The following is a 19,901-nucleotide window of genomic DNA, read 5'->3' as shown; positions in this document are numbered from 1 at the left end:
TGCATTCATCTTGATGTTGAATATTTCTGTCAATTAGCATTTGATGACAGAAAGTCCCATAGTGATTGTGTCGTGAATTGTTTGGCAGGAGATAGAGGACATCTGCTTTGTGACGTACGCCTTGTTCAATGTGATATGGGCGACCTTGTACCTGGAGCACTGGAAGAGAACCAGCTCCGAGCTGGCCTACAAGTGGGGCACCCTGGACAAGAAAGATGAGCTCATCAAGGATCCCAGGCCGCTGTATAAGGTAGGGAGGACAAATAGTACATGTTCAGAACTAGGTCAAGGTCGTGGAGTTAAACAATCAGACTATATTTTCTAGCTTGTAAGTATCAAGTTTTATCTTATTAAGTCACAAAACAATAAGTTTACTTTACTGTACATTTGACTGTTCAACAACAAGGAAGTGGCCCAATGGTGAAAGCCACAACATTTCATTGTGTTGCCTCCCTTAGTTGTGCCAGGATCAGTTGATCTTGGATTCTCTTCCCAGGTTTGCCCAGATTATGATTCTTGTCAGCACTATGGGTGTCACCAAACTTTGATCACTCCTGGATTTACCAGGCTGTTTGTTTGTGTGTTTGTTGTTTAATGCCGCACTCATCAGTATTCAAGCTGTACGACAGCAGTCTGTAAATAATTGAGTCTGGCCTCCGAGGCGATGATACAACTGAAGTATCATACTTTGGTGTCAAATCCACTCACTCACTCTCAAGCACCGCTTTGTTTTCAAATTTCTTTTACTTAATTGTGTAAACACAAAAACACTATAAATCCTGTGTGGATTCCGGGTAAGAATTGGTCCCCAGCAACCTATGCTGGTCGTAAGAGGCGACCAAATTGTTCGGGTGGTCAGATTTGGTAACTTGGTTGATACATGTATTGTACCAAGATGGTGTGGATTGTTGCTCACAATATCAATCACAGGATTGTCTGATCCAGACTCGATTATTTACAGGCTGCTATCATATAGCTGGAATATTGCCGAGTGCAGCGTAAAACAAGAAACAAAACAAAAACACTTTTACGTTGTTGTTTCAGGGCGACCTGGTGAAGAGTCCTGTCACAGGTCGGATGCAGCCTTTTTACCCGTCCTGGAAACGCAACTTGTTTCGGTACCTTGTGAGCTTCCCCGTGATCGGCGTGTGTCTTTTCGTGGTGTTCGCTGTGATGCTGCTTATCTTCCAGCTACAGGAATGGGTCAACGCCCTCATCGCTTCAGATGATATTCCCGCATTCCTTCGGTTCTGCCCTAAAATCCTGCTTGCCCTGTGTATAACAATTTTTGATGAACTTTACCGAGTCATTGCTGTTTGGCTCAATGATAAGGGTAGGTGTTGATTTTGTCTTTCCCCCTGACAGCATGGTCAGCTTTGGATTACCAATTCATATTTAACCATCATTTAATATTGTCATATTGCTGAAAGATAGTGTACAAGATGGTCTCATTGTTGTAGCCACCATCCTTCCAAGGACATTTGTTGTATGCGACCTAGAACTGAAACTACTGTCTAAATTCATTTCAAACATGGTGAACACTTTCTGTACCAATAGGAGAGGTGCATTTTCAAGTTGGATTTCAAAAGTTGGATTTTCAGAAAAAATACAGCTATGGCTAAGAAAATTAAATGAATTGGTTCTCAGGCAAGGCATTTGAAAATATAGTGTGGGCGGGCGGTAGTTGTTTTGTCTCTCGCTTGTTCAAACTAGTTTGTAAGCAAATAAACAGTTGTGTACCATCAACCTGGGAAAGAGCCTCTCTACATAAACAAGCATACAAAAGCCTGTTGACGCCATGACCACAACACGAGATGTGCTGTAAAGCTGTGCGCATGTAAAGGGAAGTAACTGTGTGCTATGTTGGATCACATTGTTTTCAAGTATTAGGTGAGTGAGTGAGTATGGTTTTACGCCGCTTTTATTAGGATTTTTTAATTTGTTTGAAAATGGAAATAAAAACGAAACATGCGGCAAACTTTAAATGATGCAGACAGTGCCTGAGAACTAAGACTATTACTTTTTTTAGCCAATGTTTCATGTTTTTTACTTAAACATGTTTGCGACCTATAGCTTGAAAGACTACTGCATTGATTCGTACAGTTTCTATACTAATAGACGAGGTGCAGTGCAAAGTTTGATATTGATATGTGGATTTTATGAAATGTTTTGAATTTTTACAAGTTTAGAATGATTTTTTTCACTTCAACATGTGTGCAACCAAAACTTGAAAAAAACTTCCTGGATTCTTTGACAATTGAGGGTGCAGTTTCTATACCACTAGGAGAGGTTCAGTGCAAAATTTGATTTTAATAAGTGGATTTTCTGAGAAAATATGGCTCAAACGTTAAGACTTTAATATATCTCCAGCACCAAAATTGTTCTTGAGCTGATGGTGGAGTAGAGGTGAGGGGTATTAGTGAGCACTGCTCACATTTTGCCTTGTTTGATAATTACATAGATAGACATTCATGGTGCACCATCCAGATTGGATGTTGTAGGTGTACGTCACCTGATTGACATGGTATCATTCTTTCTTCCCTTTCAGAGAACTACCGATTGGAAGAAACATACGAAAATCAGCTTATATTAAAACTAGTTTTGGTAAGGAAAAAATATTTCTTTTATATATCGTATCTGTGAACTATGGGATTGTTTGAATATTTAAAGGTTTTGTTTTTTTGTAACATTCTTCATGTTCTCCAAAGTGTCAGGAATTTGAAATGATGATATGGTAAGTGATAAGCAAAGTGTTCCTATACAGGGTGTGGCCTCAGTTTCAGTTTGTCAACTCCTTCCTGTCACTGTTCTACATTGCCTTCTACCTGAGGGACATGGACCGCCTGAGAGAGGTAGGCTGTGTGCTGAACAGTGAGGACCTGTAGCGATATCTCCCTGGGGGTACCGGTACACTCACTCACTCACTCACTCACTCACTCACTCACTCACCCATAACCAAAATCAAAACACTCACCCACTCACTCATGTCATGTTTGTTATTGTGAGTGATGTGCAGGCAGTTGACACCATGGAGCAAGCTCATTATATAAATGTATCACAAGTGTTTTATCTCTCTATCTGTCTATGACGATAAAATTCATTATATTATTGTATGTCAAATAACATGATAAACATGGATGTGATGTGATGATATGGGTGTTCATGCCGGTTTGTGTGGCCAGCAACTGGCGGCGCTGCTCATCACCAGACAGGTGATTGGTAACCTGAAGGAGGCCCTGCTGCCGTACCTGGTGTGGAAGGCGCGGCTACTGAAGGTGGGGCTCCAGATCACGGGACAGATGTCCCCCTCCAGCCTCGACAAGGAGATGAAGGAGATGACCAGTGGGGTCAGGTGTCGGCGGCGTGGTCCGGAGGGAGAGGGCACGGAGGCAGGTGAGTTGATTGCTGGGGTGGGGTCAGCAGAGGGAGACAGGATAAATTGATGTGGATAAGGCATGCAGGTGTAGTGTTATGGGTAGGTCAGTGTTCTCGTTTACCACTTCTTTACAGGTAATATTTGGCTTGGACCAGTAATTCTTGTGACTGCCAGTCCCTGATGTCTGTTACCATCAGGGTTTCCCCTTGTCTATTTTTAGTGCAAGGAAATAACATTTCGGTTTGCTTTGAGGCTAAATATAGCGACTTAGTCTCAATATTTTAAAAAAAGGAGAAAATTGTTACTAAGTTACTTCCGAGATGACATAATTGCATTGAACTTGTTGTTGAATGTGGGGACTGGTAATTTTTACAGTTGCCAGTCCACAAGGACTGGCAGTTTCCAAAGCCAGTGGGAACACTGTAGGTAGGTGAGAGGGAGTCTGGTGAGTGGATTGATGTGGGATGGGAATGGGGATCGACCAGGGGGAGATGTGTGCTTGTTGGTGCATGTTTGGGACCGTCAAATAGTGTGACTTATGGTCAGGTGTCACTCATGCAAGTCCTACAGCACAAGATTGTTATCACTCCGTGAACGAGGTGGCCTCTCTTGTTGACAGCCGACAGCAGCCCTGAACAGGAGCAGGAGGAGACAGAGTCTGGTCCTGGAGAAGCAGGGGAGGAGAGTCCACAGCAGCGTCTGGCCAACAACATCCTCCACAAGGAGAAGCTGGAGGACCCTGTCATAGAGACGGCGCAGTCCCCACTCGGGGAGAAGATGAGTGGTCCAACACTCACACAGGCAGAGGTGGAGAGTGCCATGAAGAAGGTGGGTGGGTGGATGTGAGGTGTGGTGGGTGGATGTGAGGTGTGGTGGGTGGATGTGAGGTGGGGTGGGTGGATGTGAGGTGGGATGGGTGGATGTGAGGTGTGGTGAGTGGATGTGAGGTGTGGTGAGTGGATGTGAGGGTGTGGATGTGAGGGTGTGGATGTGAGGGTGGATGTGAGGTGGGGTGGGTGGATGTAAGGTGGGGTGGGTGGATGTGAGGGTGTGGTGAGTGGATGTGAGGTTGGGGTGGGTGGATGGGAGGTTGGGGTGGGTGGATGTGAGGTGTGGTGAGTAGATGTGAGGTGTGGTGAGTGGATGTGAGGGTGTGGTGAGTGGATGGGAGGTTGGGGTGGGTGGATGTGAGGTGTGGTGAGTAGATGTGAGGTGGGGTGGGTGGATGTGAGGTGGGGTGAGTAGATGGGAGGTTGGGGTGGGTGGATGTGAGGTGTGGTGAGTAGATGTGAGGTGGGGTGGGTGGATGTGAGGTGGGGTGAGTGCATGTGAGGTGAGGTTGGTGGATGTGAGGTGGGGTGAGTGGATGTGAGGGTGTGGTGGGTGGATGTGAGGTGGGTCGAGTGGATGTGAGGGTGTGGTGAGTGGATGTGAGGGTGTGGTGGGTGGATGTGAGGGTGTGGTGGGTGGATGTGAGGGTGGGGTGAGTGGATGTGAGGGTTTGGTGAGTGGATGTGAGGGTGGGGTGAGGTGGGGTGAGTGCATGTGAGGTGAGGTTGGTGGATGTGAGGTGGGGTGAGTGGATGTGAGGGTGTGGATGTGAGGTGGGGTGAGTGGATGTGAGGGTGTGGTGAGTGGATGTGAGGGTGTGGTGGGTGGATGTGAGGGTGTGGTGGGTGGATGTGAGGGTGGGGTGAGTGGATGTGAGGGTTTGGTGAGTGGATGTGAGGGTGGGGTGAGTGGATGTGAGGTGGGGAGAGTGGATGTGAGGTGGGGTGGGTGGATGTGAGGGTGTGGTGTGTGGATGTGAGGTGGGGTGAGTGGATGTGAGGGTTTGGTGAGTGGATGTGAGGTGTGGTGAGTAGATGTGAGATGGGGAGAGTGGATGTGAGGTGGGGTGGGTGGATGTGAGGGTGTGGTGTGTGGATGTGAGGTGGGGTGAGTGGATGTGAGGTTGTGGTGTGTGGATGTGAGGTGGGGTGAGTGGATGTGAGGGTGGGGTGAGTGGATGTGAGGGTGTGGTGAGTGGATGGGAGGTGGATGGGAGGGTGTGGTGAGTGGAAGTGAGGGTGGGGAGAGTGGATGTGAGGGTGGGGAGAGTGGATGTGAGGGTGTGGTGAGTGGATGTGAGGGTGTGGTGAGTGGATGTGAGGGTGGGGAGAGTGGATGTGAGGGTGTGGTGAGTGGATGTGAGGGTGGGGAGAGTGGATGTGAGGGTGTGGTGAGTGGATGTGAGGGTGTGGTGATGTGTGGTGAGTGGATGTGAGGTTGTGGTGAGTGGATGTGAGGGTGTGGTGAGTGGATGTGAGGGTGTGGTGAGTGGATGTGAGGTGTGGGGTGAGTGGATGTGAGGGTGTGGTGATGTGTGGTGAGTGGATGTGAGGTGTGGTGGGTGGATGTGAGGTTGTGGTGAGTGGATGTAAGGGTGTGGGGAGTGGATGTGAGGTGTGGGGTGAGTGGATGTGAGGTTGTGGTGAGTGGATGTGAGGTTTGGGGGGAGTGGATGTGAGGGTTTGGTGAGTGGATGTGAGGTTTGGGGGGAGTGGATGTGAGGGTGTGGTGATGTGTGGTGACTGGATGTGAGGTGTGGTGAGTGGATGTGAGGTTGGGTGAGTGGATGTGAGGTAGGGTGAGTGGATGTGAGGTGGGGTGAGTGGATGTGAGGTCGGGTGAGGTGTGGTGGGTGGATGTGAGGTGGGGTGGGTGGATGTGAGGTGGGGTGAGGTGGATGTGAGGTGGGGAGAGTGGATGTGAGGGGTGGTGAGGTGGGGTGAGTGGATGTGAGGTGGGGTGGGTGGATGTGAGGTGAGGTGGGGTGGGTGGATGTGAGGTGGGGTGGGTGGATGTGAGGTGGGGTGAGGTGGGATGGGTGGATGTGAGGTGGGGAGAGTGGATGTGAGGTGTGGTGGGTAGAGGGGGTGGGGAGAGTGGATGTGAGGTGGGGTGAGTGGATGTGAGGTGTGGTGGGTGGATGTGAGGTGGGGAGAGTTGATGTGAGGGTGTGGTGAGGTGGGTTGTGTGGATGTGAGGGTGTGGTGAGGTGGGGTGGGTGGATGTGAGGTGGATGTGAGGGTGTGGTGAGGTGTGGTGAGTGGATGTGAGGTGTGGTGAGTGGATGTCAGGTGGGGAGAGTGGATGTGAGTGGATGTGAGGTGGGGTAAGTGGATGTGAGGTGTCGTGGGTGGATGTGAGGTGTGCTGAGTGGATGTGAGGTTGTGGTGAGTGGATGTGAGGTGAGGGTTAGGTGGATGTGAGGTGGGAGTGGATGTGAGTGGGGTGATGGAATGGGAGGTGGGATGAGATACGGCCAACACTCCCACAGGCAGCAGTTGATATTTATGTTATATCATTCAATCCTTTCGTCGCCTTAAGGAAAGTGTGTGTACCAAGTTTGAATTATCCAAAAATAAGATGAAATATCATTTCAGAATTGCACAGTGAATATTTTAAAAATTGATTAGATGTGAGATACATTCCCAGTTATTTAAGGAATCAGTTGTGTGAGGCCCGCCAGGTATACATTATCTACAGACCAGCCTGAACTCACATCAACAGTACAAACATTGACTGACATGCATGGTAAGAGCTGTGATGCTTGTTCTCCAGTATGAGGACACATATGAAGACTACCTGGAGATGTTCATCCAGTTCGGCTACGTGACGCTCTTCTCCTCGGCTTTCCCTCTAGCAGCGCTGTGTGCCCTGCTGAACAACGTCATCGAGATCCGCAGCGACGCCTTCAAGCTCTGCGTCAACCATCAGCGCCCGTTTGGCAAGCAGGTGGAGAACATTGGCATCTGGCAGGTAGGTCATGTCAGTGCATGTACTGAAGGAAGACTCTTTCCGCCCACAACTTGATCAAGTCTAGACTGGGGGGCAAGATGTCCTCAGTACTGCTTCTGTTGGCAATCGGGCTCACTGTACTTGATGCAGTGTGTCTCTTGGCACTTCTGTAACATCTTTCCCTGGCAATGTTGATCATTTTCAAGCCATCTGCTTCTGGTATGCCATAATCAATTTCTGAAAAGCCCACTGTTATGTCCTTTGGCAGGTGGGGCTTACAACAAATATTTTTGAATTAGGGTCATATCAGAAGTACCTCGATGAATCCGTTGAAAAAGGTCAAATTACTAGTTTTTTTGTATGCAGTCTTTGAGTAATACCCTAAGGATCTCAAAAATGCTTTCGAAACTTGGGAAATTGGCCATCGCAAATGTAAACACACTTCTTCTTTTTTCTTCTATTTTCTTTACTCCCATTTTTCCCCTGTCATTTCTTTGTCTGTATTGAGATTACTGCCCAGGGCCTGCTCTTTCTGTGGATACCAAACTGTATAGGGGTTTTCCACATTGGTCTTGAGTGAGTGAGTGAGTATGGGTTTACGCCGCTTTTAGCAATATTCCAGCAATATCATGGCGGGGGACACCAGAAATGGGCTTCACACATTGTACCCATGTCGGGAATTGAACCCGGGTCTTCGGTGTGACGAGCGAACGCTTTAACCACCAGACTACCCGACCGCCCCACATTGGTCTTGAAGCATAAGGTGTTACTGATTGACCAAAATCACCAAAATTTAGATTTTTTCGTAACTTCCAATGGCTATAATGTCATTATTTTGGTAGTTTTTTTTACTTATTTTAGTGATACTGTCGAATGCACATTTCCAAGAGCTTTCCATACATCTATAACATATGGTATGCTTTCCAAAAAGGGTCTCTTGACCAGCCCCTAATGCATTATGGTCAGAAATGTTTACCCAGTTTTGATGTGCAGAGGATATAACTGGAATATTGCTGACTGACGCAACAGTCACTCACTCGCTCAGTCAACAGGAAATAGCCAAATGACAGATGTCCAAGGTGATCACCTTGTTGTCCAGTTGTTTGTGTGTGAAAGTGATAGGACACTGACGTGCTGTGTTGGGCAGGATGCCTTGGAGGTGATGGGTGTGATTGCTGTCATCGTCAACTGTGCCCTGATTGGGATGTCCGGCCTGACACAAAGAATGATGCCGAACATGGATGACATCACCACCATCATCGTCATCATTGTACTGGAGGTAGGTGACATCTTCATCATTGTACTGAAGGTAGGTGACATTGTCATCATTGTACAGGAGGTAGTCGACATCGTCATCATTGTACAGGAGGTAGTCGACATCGTCATCATTGTACTGGAGGTAGGTGACATCTTCATCATTGTACTGGAGGTAGTCGACATCGTCATCATTGTACTGGAGATAGGTGACATCGTCATCATTGTACTGGAGGTAGGTGACATCTTCATCATTGTACAGGAGGTAGTCGACATCGTCATCATTGTACTGGAGGTAGGTGACATCGTCATCATTGTACTGGAGGTAGTCGACATCGTCATCATTGTACTGGAGGTAGTCGACATCGTCATCATTGTACTGGAGGTAGGTGACATCGTCATCATTGTACTGGAGGTAGGTCACATCGTCATCATTGTACTGAAGGTAGGTGACATCGTCATCATTGTACTGGAGGTAGTCGACATCTTCATCATTGTACTGGAGGTAGTCGACATCTTCATCATTGTACTGGAGGTAGGTCACATCGTCATCATTGTACTAGAGGTAGGTGACATCGTCATCATTGTACTGGAGGTAGTCGACATCTTCATCATTGTACTGGAGGTAGGTCACATCGTCATCATTGTACTAGAGGTAGGTGACATCGTCATCATTGTACTGGAGGTAGTCGACATCTTCATCATTGTACTGGAGGTAGTCGACATCTTCATCATTGTACTGGAGGTAGTCGACATCTTCATCATTGTACTGGAGGTAGGTGACATCGTCATCATTGTACTGGAGGTAGGTGACATTGTCATCATTGTACTGGAGGTAGGTGACACCGTCATCATTGTACTGGAGGTAGGTGACATCGTCATCATTGTACTGGAGGTAGTCGACATCGTCATCATTGTACTGGAGGTAGGTGACATCGTCATCATTGTACTGGAGGTAGGTGACATCGTCATCATTGTACTGGAGGTAGGTGACATCGTCATCATTGTACTGGAGGTAGTCGACATCGTCATCATTGTACTGGAGGTAGGTGACATCGTCATCATTGTACTGGAGGTAGTCGACATCGTCATCATTGTACTGGAGGTAGGTGACATCGTCATCATTGTACTGGAGGTAGTCGACATCGTCATCATTGTACTGGAGGTAGGTGACATCGTCATCATTGTACTGGAGGTAGGTGACATCGTCATCATTGTACTGGAGGTAGTCGACATCTTCATCATTGTACTGGAGGTAGGTCACATCGTCATCATTGTACTAGAGGTAGGTGACATCGTCATCATTGTACTGGAGGTAGTCGACATCTTCATCATTGTACTGGAGGTAGTCGACATCTTCATCATTGTACTGGAGGTAGGTGACATCGTCATCATTGTACTGGAGGTAGGTGACATCGTCATCATTGTACTGGAGGTAGTCGACATCGTCATCATTGTACTGGAGGTAGTCGACATCGTCATCATTGTACTGGAGGTAGGTGACATCGTCATCATTGTACTGGAGGTAGGTCACATCGTCATCATTGTACTGAAGGTAGGTGACATCGTCATCATTGTACTGGAGGTAGTCGACATCTTCATCATTGTACTGGAGGTAGTCGACATCTTCATCATTGTACTGGAGGTAGGTCACATCGTCATCATTGTACTAGAGGTAGGTGACATCGTCATCATTGTACTGGAGGTAGTCGACATCTTCATCATTGTACTGGAGGTAGTCGACATCTTCATCATTGTACTGGAGGTAGGTGACATCGTCATCATTGTACTGGAGGTAGGTGACATCGTCATCATTGTACTGGAGGTAGGTCACATTGTCATCATTGTACTGAAGGTAGGTGACATCGTCATCATTGTACTGGAGGTAGTCGACATCTTCATCATTGTACTGGAGGTAGTCGACATCTTCATCATTGTACTGGAGGTAGGTCACATCGTCATCATTGTACTAGAGGTAGGTGACATCGTCATCATTGTACTGGAGGTAGTCGACATCTTCATCATTGTACTGGAGGTAGTCGACATCTTCATCATTGTACTGGAGGTAGTCGACATCTTCATCATTGTACTGGAGGTAGGTGACATCGTCATCATTGTACTGGAGGTAGTCGACATCGTCATCATTGTACTGGAGGTAGTCGACATCGTCATCATTGTACTGGAGGTAGGTGACATCGTCATCATTGTACTGGAGGTAGGTGACATCGTCATCATTGTACTGGAGGTAGGTCACATCGTCATCATTGTACTAGAGGTAGGTGACATCGTCATCATTGTACTGGAGGTAGTCGACATCTTCATCATTGTACTGGAGGTAGGTCACATCGTCATCATTGTACTAGAGGTAGGTGACATCGTCATCATTGTACTGGAGGTAGTCGACATCTTCATCATTGTACTGGAGGTAGTCGACATCTTCATCATTGTACTGGAGGTAGTCGACATCTTCATCATTGTACTGGAGGTAGTCGACATCGTCATCATTGTACTGGAGGTAGTCGACATTGTCATCATTGTACTGGAGGTAGGTGACACCGTCATCATTGTACTGGAGGTAGGTGACATCGTCATCATTGTACTGGAGGTAGTCGACACCGTCATCATTGTACTGGAGGTAGGTGACATCGTCATCATTGTACTGGAGGTAGGTGACATCGTCATCATTGTACTGGAGGTAGGTGACATCGTCATCATTGTACTGGAGGTAGTCGACATCTTCATCATTGTACTGGAGGTAGGTGACATCGTCATCATTGTACTGGAGGTAGTCGACATCGTCATCATTGTACTGGAGGTAGGTGACATCGTCATCATTGTACTGGAGGTAGGTGACATCGTCATCATTGTACTGGAGGTAGTCGACATCTTCATCATTGTACTGGAGGTAGGTCACATCGTCATCATTGTACTAGAGGTAGGTGACATCGTCATCATTGTACTGGAGGTAGTCGACATCTTCATCATTGTACTGGAGGTAGTCGACATCTTCATCATTGTACTGGAGGTAGGTGACATCGTCATCATTGTACTGGAGGTAGGTGACATCGTCATCATTGTACTGGAGGTAGTCGACATCGTCATCATTGTACTGGAGGTAGTCGACATCGTCATCATTGTACTGGAGGTAGGTCACATCGTCATCATTGTACTGAAGGTAGGTGACATCGTCATCATTGTACTGGAGGTAGTCGACATCTTCATCATTGTACTGGAGGTAGTCGACATCTTCATCATTGTACTGGAGGTAGGTCACATCGTCATCATTGTACTGGAGGTAGTCGACATCGTCATCATTGTACTGGAGGTAGGTGACATCGTCATCATTGTACTGGAGGTAGGTGACATCGTCATCATTGTACTGGAGGTAGTCGACATCGTCATCATTGTACTGGAGGTAGGTGACATCGTCATCATTGTACTGGAGGTAGTCGACATCGTCATCATTGTACTGGAGGTAGGTGACATCGTCATCATTGTACTGGAGGTAGTCGACATCGTCATCATTGTACTGGAGGTAGGTGACATCGTCATCATTGTACTGGAGGTAGTCGACATCTTCATCATTGTACTGGAGGTAGTCGACATCTTCATCATTGTACTGGAGGTAGGTCACATCGTCATCATTGTACTAGAGGTAGGTGACATCGTCATCATTGTACTGGAGGTAGTCGACATCTTCATCATTGTACTGGAGGTAGTCGACATCTTCATCATTGTACTGGAGGTAGGTGACATCGTCATCATTGTACTGGAGGTAGGTGACATTGTCATCATTGTACTGGAGGTAGGTGACACCGTCATCATTGTACTGGAGGTAGGTGACATCGTCATCATTGTACTGGAGGTAGTCGACATCGTCATCATTGTACTGGAGGTAGTCGACATCGTCATCATTGTACTGGAGGTAGGTGACATCGTCATCATTGTACTGGAGGTAGGTGACATCGTCATCATTGTACTGGAGGTAGTCGACATCGTCATCATTGTACTGGAGGTAGGTGACATCGTCATCATTGTACTGGAGGTAGTCGACATCGTCATCATTGTACTGGAGGTAGGTGACATCGTCATCATTGTACTGGAGGTAGTCGACATCGTCATCATTGTACTGGAGGTAGGTGACATCGTCATCATTGTACTGGAGGTAGGTGACATCGTCATCATTGTACTGGAGGTAGTCGACATCTTCATCATTGTACTGGAGGTAGGTCACATCGTCATCATTGTACTAGAGGTAGGTGACATCGTCATCATTGTACTGGAGGTAGTCGACATCTTCATCATTGTACTGGAGGTAGTCGACATCTTCATCATTGTACTGGAGGTAGGTGACATCTTCATCATTGTACTGGAGGTAGGTGACATTGTCATCATTGTACTGGAGGTAGGTGACACCGTCATCATTGTACTGGAGGTAGGTGACATCGTCATCATTGTACTGGAGGTAGTCGACATCGTCATCATTGTACTGGAGGTAGTCGACATCGTCATCATTGTACTGGAGGTAGGTGACATCGTCATCATTGTACTGGAGGTAGGTGACATCGTCATCATTGTGCTGGAGGTAGTCGACATCGTCATCATTGTACTGGAGGTAGGTGACATCGTCATCATTGTACTGGAGGTAGTCGACATCGTCATCATTGTACTGGAGGTAGGTGACATCGTCATCATTGTACTGGAGGTAGTCGACATCGTCATCATTGTACTGGAGGTAGGTGACATCGTCATCATTGTACTGGAGGTAGTCGACATCGTCATCATTGTACTGGAGGTAGGTGACATCGTCATCATTGTACTGAAGGTAGTCGACATCGTCATCATTGTACTGGAGGTAGTCGACATCGTCATCATTGTACTGGAGGTAGGTGACATTGTCATCATTGTACTGGAGGTAGGTGACATTGTCATCATTGTACTGGAGATAGGTGACATTGTCATCATTGTACTAGAGGTAGGTGACATCGTCATCATTGTACTTGAGATAGGTGACATTGTCATCATTGTACTAGAGGTAGGTGACATCGTCATCATTGTACTGGAGGTAGGTGACATTGTCATCATTGTCCTGGAGGTAGGTCACATCGTCATCATTGTACTGGAGGTAGGTCACATCGTCATTATTGTACTGGAGGTAGGTGACATCGTCATTATTGTACTGGGGTAGGTCACATCGTCATCATTGTACTGGAGGTAGGTGACAGTTTGAACCAATGTGCATGTTCGGATCCAAATTCAATTTAGCGCAGTTAAATCTACAGGTAGCCTAGCTTTACATTGAAAATGGTATGTTTATCTTCTAATTATCCCAATGTTGTGTGTATGTTGCAGCATCTGATCCTCTTGCTCAAGTTCTGGATTGCCTATGCTATTCCTGACATCCCGGACTGGGTGGCACATGAGATGGCCAAGGTGGAGTTCCAGAGAAGAGAGGCCCTCAAGGTTGGTCTTCCAACAGTCTGTGTGTCCATGGGGTATCGGGGCCCATTTGTCTTCCAACAGTCTCTGTGTCCATGGGGTATCGGGGTATTCATTTTGTACAGAGTTATAGCCCTTGCTCCATGCTTTTCAACTTAGTGCAAGCTGTGTGAAATGGGAACAAGTTTTCTCTGGACTGAAGTTGCATGAAACTTTGCAAGCTTATCTAAGAGATACTTGTTAAGACTTAGTTAAAAAATGTGTCCCCTCATTTATCTTTTGAGAGAGTTACGGCCCTTGATCCATGTTATTTCACTTGGTGCATCGTGTGTGCAATGGGGACAAGTTTTCTCAGTTTGCTTATCTATGAGATACTTTTCAAGACTGAGTTATATGTTCCTGAGAAGGGGCCTTTTTTGTGTATTAATTTCACATTAATCAGTTTTTCCTATGACACAAAGCAGCCTTAGTGGCTATCTCTTTTAAGGCTTTATATGATTTTTTTAATAGTTTATATTCACTACTGTATGAACAAACAAAATTCTAATGTGGCCGATGGCAGGGGATATTGACAACACTGTTTTCTTGTTTTACTCTTACTACTCAAAAACTGAGTTTTTATTTCTTTAAGATAAACTTTGAGGTTTAGATTTAGATTGTAACACTGTTAACAACTGATTTAAGATGCATGGTATAATATAAGTATTCCCCTCGAACATTTTTGTAGAGACTTGAAGCTCAGACGTCCCCAGGACTTAACTCACCAGACATCAGACGTCGCTGTACATCTGAAAACGTGTCAGATAGTCCTCGCCAAGGCCGACCCCCTGACAGTCCCAGGAACTCGAACCAGGTGCCTTCCACCCTTCCCGGGCTCCGGCCTTCACCTCAAGCTGCCCCCCAACCTCCACCCAGGGGCTCCCTCACTCAAGCCTCAGGAAGGGGGGCCACTGCTCAACCTCTCGGCCATTGTCCATCTATTCCATCACGCTCACCAATTGTGCGTAGCCCGGACCATAGGGGCCAGGTCAGTAGCCCTCAGAAAAGGCAGCATCCAAGCACTGATCCCTGGAGCCAAGCTCAAGACGAAGGTCAGGTTCAAGGTTATTCTTCAGAGCTTAGAGGTCACCCTGGTGGTAGATCTGTACCCAGAAGTCAGTCATTGTCGTCCATTCAGGTGTCAAACTCACCACCAGGTGGCACTAGATGCCGTAGTGTCCCAAAGTCCCCCCCAGAGGCAGGGTCTGAGTCCTCGAACAAACAGAATCATCAGTCAAAGGAGGGCCAGGAGAGTCCGTCTGATGGGTCGAGTGTTGATATCCAGAGACACACCTCTCAGTCCTCAAACAGAATGGAATCTGTCAGGGGAACTACCAGGAAATCATCTGATTCACAGTTTCATGTGTCATCTTACAGATCGGAGCAGATGATGAATGCTCAGAACACCGATGCTCGACGTATGCTCACCCGACGTACGTCAGACTCTCATATCCTCTCCAAGTCTTCCTCCAACTCATCGCAATCCCCTGATCACAAACCTCACATGAGTTCTCGGTCAGAGTCACGTGAAATCATTCCAGAATCAGGAAACAGTTACAGAAGTGAGAGAGACTTCATGACAGTTATTCCTGGAAGTAGCATTGTTCAGCGCCGACCACAACCAGCCTCAAGCGACTCCCAGACCAGAGACAATGCTAGTCCCAGCTAGGTTGTGGCCATGGCACAAACTGCGTCGACACAGCGGCAGTAACAGCCGTAACAGAGCATTCTGTTGCTAGGTAACAGCCAGGTGCTTCTCATGGCTTCTCTATCAAGATGAATACTTCTGGTGATGGTGTTGAAGATGATGTTCAACTTTTACAGTCATAATTTGAGACGGGTTGTGTACAGATTTCTTTGTGAAATGGATCAATATCCATTAGCCTGCCTGCTTGGAACAGATGGAGTCAGCAAGAACAAGATTACAGCTTTGGGATACTTACAGAACATAAACAGCTTAGATCACTCTCAAGTTAAGGCATTCATACATCATACACCCCTTGAGAAGCTGGTAGAACAGGACAGTTGGAGTAAGCAGGATGAAAATCAGAATACAGTTTAAAGCTGGCCATGAAAACACATGATTGTTTGAACTTTGTTCTTTTGTCCAAAAAAGACATTTTCCTCGTACAATGAAACTTTGTTACTTTGAGTCCATTTTTAACTTTACACATCAGACAATTTAACTTAAGTCCTGGTGCTTTATTGGCACTGTGGTTAACTATCAGCTCCTGCCTTGAACTATGTTGTACATGTTGCTCTCTGTGTTGGACTGGAAGTGTTTTGTTGAGATGGTCCCTGACTCACTGGCTACAGTGGATGTTGTAGAGCATCTTGAAGGCAACTTAATTTATATACATTTGAGATATTGTTCTTTGTCCACAAGATGTGTGAGGACTGTCAATAATGTGTCCCATTGTTCACAACCTGACACTGTAGCCCCTTGTGATGGTTGTAAGTCCTTAAGTTGCTTCAGGGATTAATTGATTGTAATCTATTGAATAATGTAAGGTTACAATAGACCCAGTTTAAGGTCAGTTTAATGTCAAGTGTTTACAAGTATGGTACAGATTGTTTATTTATATTTGTCTTTGTTGTAATTTGTAAAGGTGTCAACATATGACATCTTGCCCTGCTGTGAACGACATTCATTTACCTACTATTTAAGAAGTGAGGATATCTATCTTATACTGACTTGATTAAGCATAATACAATTTTGCCAGTCTCGTTAGGGAATGTAGTGCAATATTTTCAAGGCAGTATGTTTGCACTGATCAAAGTATATTGTAGATAGATTTGTAACAAGTTCCTTTGATTTAAGAAAATGAAATTTTTCAGTGAAAGGGAACTGTTCACTGGCACTGATTCAGTTATTTAATGTTTATAGATTTTTAGCCATCCTCCTTTATACAGGGTATTATATCTCCATTCTGTTGAGATACAGATCCTACACCCAATTCTCACTTTTGCCCCATTTTCAGTCACAATCCCTATGTGTCTTATCAATACCTTGCACAGAATTCCTCTTGCTCATGAGAGTTATTTGGTTGGATAGCTATTTTTAGCATTGCATGTTTTGAATTCGACTCCCAATGAAGCTACGGTGGCAAGTGGGCCCAGGGTGTTTATCTTAATAGAATGAGATATGCTACACTGGTAGAATGGGATATGCTACACTGGTAGAATGAGATATGCTACACTGTATAATCCGAGCTGCTTTTGGCAGCAATAGTCCCCTTATACAACCTTGGAATGATACTTTGGGAAATACTTCAGCTTCCATCTTGTCTTGTGCCCTGTATGTACTGCATGATACAGTTGTGTCTTATTGCTCAATACATGTTAAGTCTGTATATTGTGAACTATTACCACATTGATCAAGATGTAAATGTCCTACCATTTCATCATGACTTCGTCTTTGTCCAACATCGCCCTGCATGTGATGCAAGTGTGTTCCTTCGCTGCATTCTTCACATTGTTAGTTCTTGAATATACACGAACTTGTAGAGGAAATACTACTTCTGTGTTCATACATGTCATATATGACACTTGTACTGCACGTAGGCTAGGTATGGATCATGTCCAAGTCCGGCTAGGTATGGATCATGTCCAAGTCCGGCTAGGTATGGATCATGTCCAAGTAGGCTAGGTATGGATCATGTCCAAGTCCAGCTTGGTATTGGTCATGTCCAAGTCCGGCTAGGTACTGGTCATGTCCAAGTCCATCTAGGTTGTGGTCATGTCCAATTCCGGCTAGGTATTGGTCATGTCCAAGTCTGGCTAGGTATTAGTCATGTCCAAGTCCGGCTAGGTATGGATCATGTCCAAGTCCGGCTAGGTATGGATCATGTCCAAGTAGGCTAGGTATGGGTCATGTCCAAGTCCGGCTAGGTACTGGTCATGTCCAAGTCTGGCTAGGTATTGGTCATGTCCAAGTCTGGCTAGGTATTGGTCATGTCCAAGTCTGGCTAGGTATTGGTCATGTCCAAGTCGGCTAGGTATTGGTCATGTCCAAGTCTGGCTAGGTATTGGTCATGTCCAAGTCTGGCTAGGTATTGGTCATGTCCAAGTCTGGCTAGGTATTGGTCATGTCCAAGTCTGGCTAGGTATTGGTCATGTCCAAGTCCGGCTAGGTACTGGTCATGTCCAAGTCTGGCTAGGTATTGGTCATGTCCAAGTCTGGCTAGGTATTGGTCATGTCCAAGTCCGGCTAGGTATTGGTCATGTCCTAGTCCAAATGCTGTTACAACATTTATTACATCTTTACAGTATGAGGAAGAGAATATAGAAATGTCACTTCTTTATTATGAGGAACACAAAGTTTCAAAGGAAATACTTACTCCTTCATCAGTTGGTGATGTTATTCACCTGATGAAGGAGAAAGTATATATACTCCGAAATGTTGTTCCTCATAATAAAGAAGTTATCCATAAATTCTCCTCCTTATGTGTATCACTTTTAAATGCCTTTCAAAGATTTGATCTTTACAGTGTGTTTTTACAGAAGTTGATGATTACTTTGTTGTCCATTCATATATTGTATTTGGGAGAGGAGAAATATATGTCACATGTTATAATCGACATATCACATACCATAGGATATGCTTATTTCCCCCTTAGCTGTGCTGGGGAAACACCAAAGGGTCACCCTAGTGGTTAAACATTTATAGACACAAATATATGAAATAGTTTACATTCCACCCACGTTGGGAGAAGGGAACTGGTTGCCAGGAAACTTTTGAAGAGGGTGTATTTAAAACTTACTTCTTAACAGTTATCCTGTAAATTGTTACGGTCTGTATCAGTTTCTATTCTCACCTTAACTGTTCCACATGATGTGATTGTGAATCATGTTCCCAGGAAACAGTTGTTAGGCTTTTGTATATAGAGTTGTTCTGTATGGAGAAAAGATTGTTACAAAATCTCAGGGGTTTATGGTGGTTTTACAATGGTGCTCTTCTTGAATTATTTGTCTGTGTTGAGACCTTGCCTTAAGTCTTCGTGTCGTGTAGTGTGTACATACTGGTTGTCAGTAGTAGGGTGGTGTCGGGATATTACCACAGCTGATGCTATGTCCCGCCTCATTTCCACTGTGTTGTCATCCCACGAAAGAATAGTTAAATGTCCACAACAAACATTTCTGAGTGTATCTTATTGACATGTATCTGCAATACAGCACACTTGTTACAGATCAATTTTTTATAGTGTCAAAGTACTTTACTTGTTGACCTCATTGGGTCAAGTTATTCCAAACACTCTTGTGAAGTTATTCCTGGCATTCCTGTCTCCGGACAATCTGTTGAATTACAAGAACAATCAGAGTGATCTATGAGGCTGAAGCATCATTACTTCCCCATGAAACAAGTTTAGGAACACCCAATATTTTTCATGGAGTGACCAATGAACTTTACTCATATGAAAAAATTGTGTGAGCTTTTGAGTAGTATATATTTTTTACAGTCTCAGTAAGAATCGGTTTTTGCAACTGCTATGTTAAACCCAATCGCTACCTTTGGTGGTACTTATGCATGTTTATCTTGTCCAAGAGTCCAGGATGTGATGTGAAATTCTAGATCCATGTAATCATCAAATACACAGAGCCTAGATCTGTAACATTCTGTGATCTAGCCATAACAGAGTACAATGTATCCTGACTGAACTAGTCAATCAGTCGTTGGGTTTTAACAATTTATGGATAGTTTGCATATTTGAGCACATGTGTCCTATATTGGACTATCTCCCTTGTTGGTGTCGTGAACCACCTGGACAGTCTGCTTGCTGAAATGTGGAAAGTGCAATGTAGCTTGGCTGGTTGGTTGGTTATTTAACGCAGCACTCAGCAATATTCCAGCTATATGACGGCGGTCTGTAAATAATCGAGTCTGGACCAGACAATCCAGTGACTAATATCATGAGCATTGATCCACACAATTGGGTTCGATAATATGCATCAACCAAGTCAGCGAGTCTGACCACCTGATCCCGTTAGTTGCCTCTTACGATAAGCATAG

At 45.2% G+C, this 19,901-nt stretch overlaps 1 protein-coding gene across 1 annotated transcript in view; it reads left to right on the top strand.

The window, feature by feature from the left end:
* LOC124147018 (anoctamin-8-like) overlaps positions 1-16,473 on the top strand; it is a 58,897-nt gene extending 42,424 nt beyond the window's left edge. The window contains exons 6-15 of the mRNA XM_048396415.1: positions 89-250; positions 1,045-1,333; positions 2,549-2,604; positions 2,778-2,852; positions 3,183-3,393; positions 3,996-4,204; positions 6,983-7,180; positions 8,307-8,438; positions 13,766-13,876; positions 14,580-16,473. Of these exons, the coding sequence (XP_048252372.1) occupies positions 89-250; positions 1,045-1,333; positions 2,549-2,604; positions 2,778-2,852; positions 3,183-3,393; positions 3,996-4,204; positions 6,983-7,180; positions 8,307-8,438; positions 13,766-13,876; positions 14,580-15,560 (2,424 nt within the window). The 3' untranslated portion in view covers positions 15,561-16,473. The remainder of the gene's footprint in view (positions 1-88; positions 251-1,044; positions 1,334-2,548; positions 2,605-2,777; positions 2,853-3,182; positions 3,394-3,995; positions 4,205-6,982; positions 7,181-8,306; positions 8,439-13,765; positions 13,877-14,579) is intronic.
* The last annotated feature ends 3,428 nt before the right edge of the window (positions 16,474-19,901 follow it).

The sequence above is a fragment of the Haliotis rufescens genome, unplaced genomic scaffold, assembly GCF_023055435.1.
Source record: "Haliotis rufescens isolate VD_foot unplaced genomic scaffold, xgHalRufe1.0.p SCAF_1, whole genome shotgun sequence".
Classification (NCBI taxonomy): Eukaryota; Metazoa; Mollusca; class Gastropoda; order Lepetellida; family Haliotidae; genus Haliotis; species Haliotis rufescens.
This window is presented reverse-complemented; position numbering and strand designations above follow the sequence as displayed.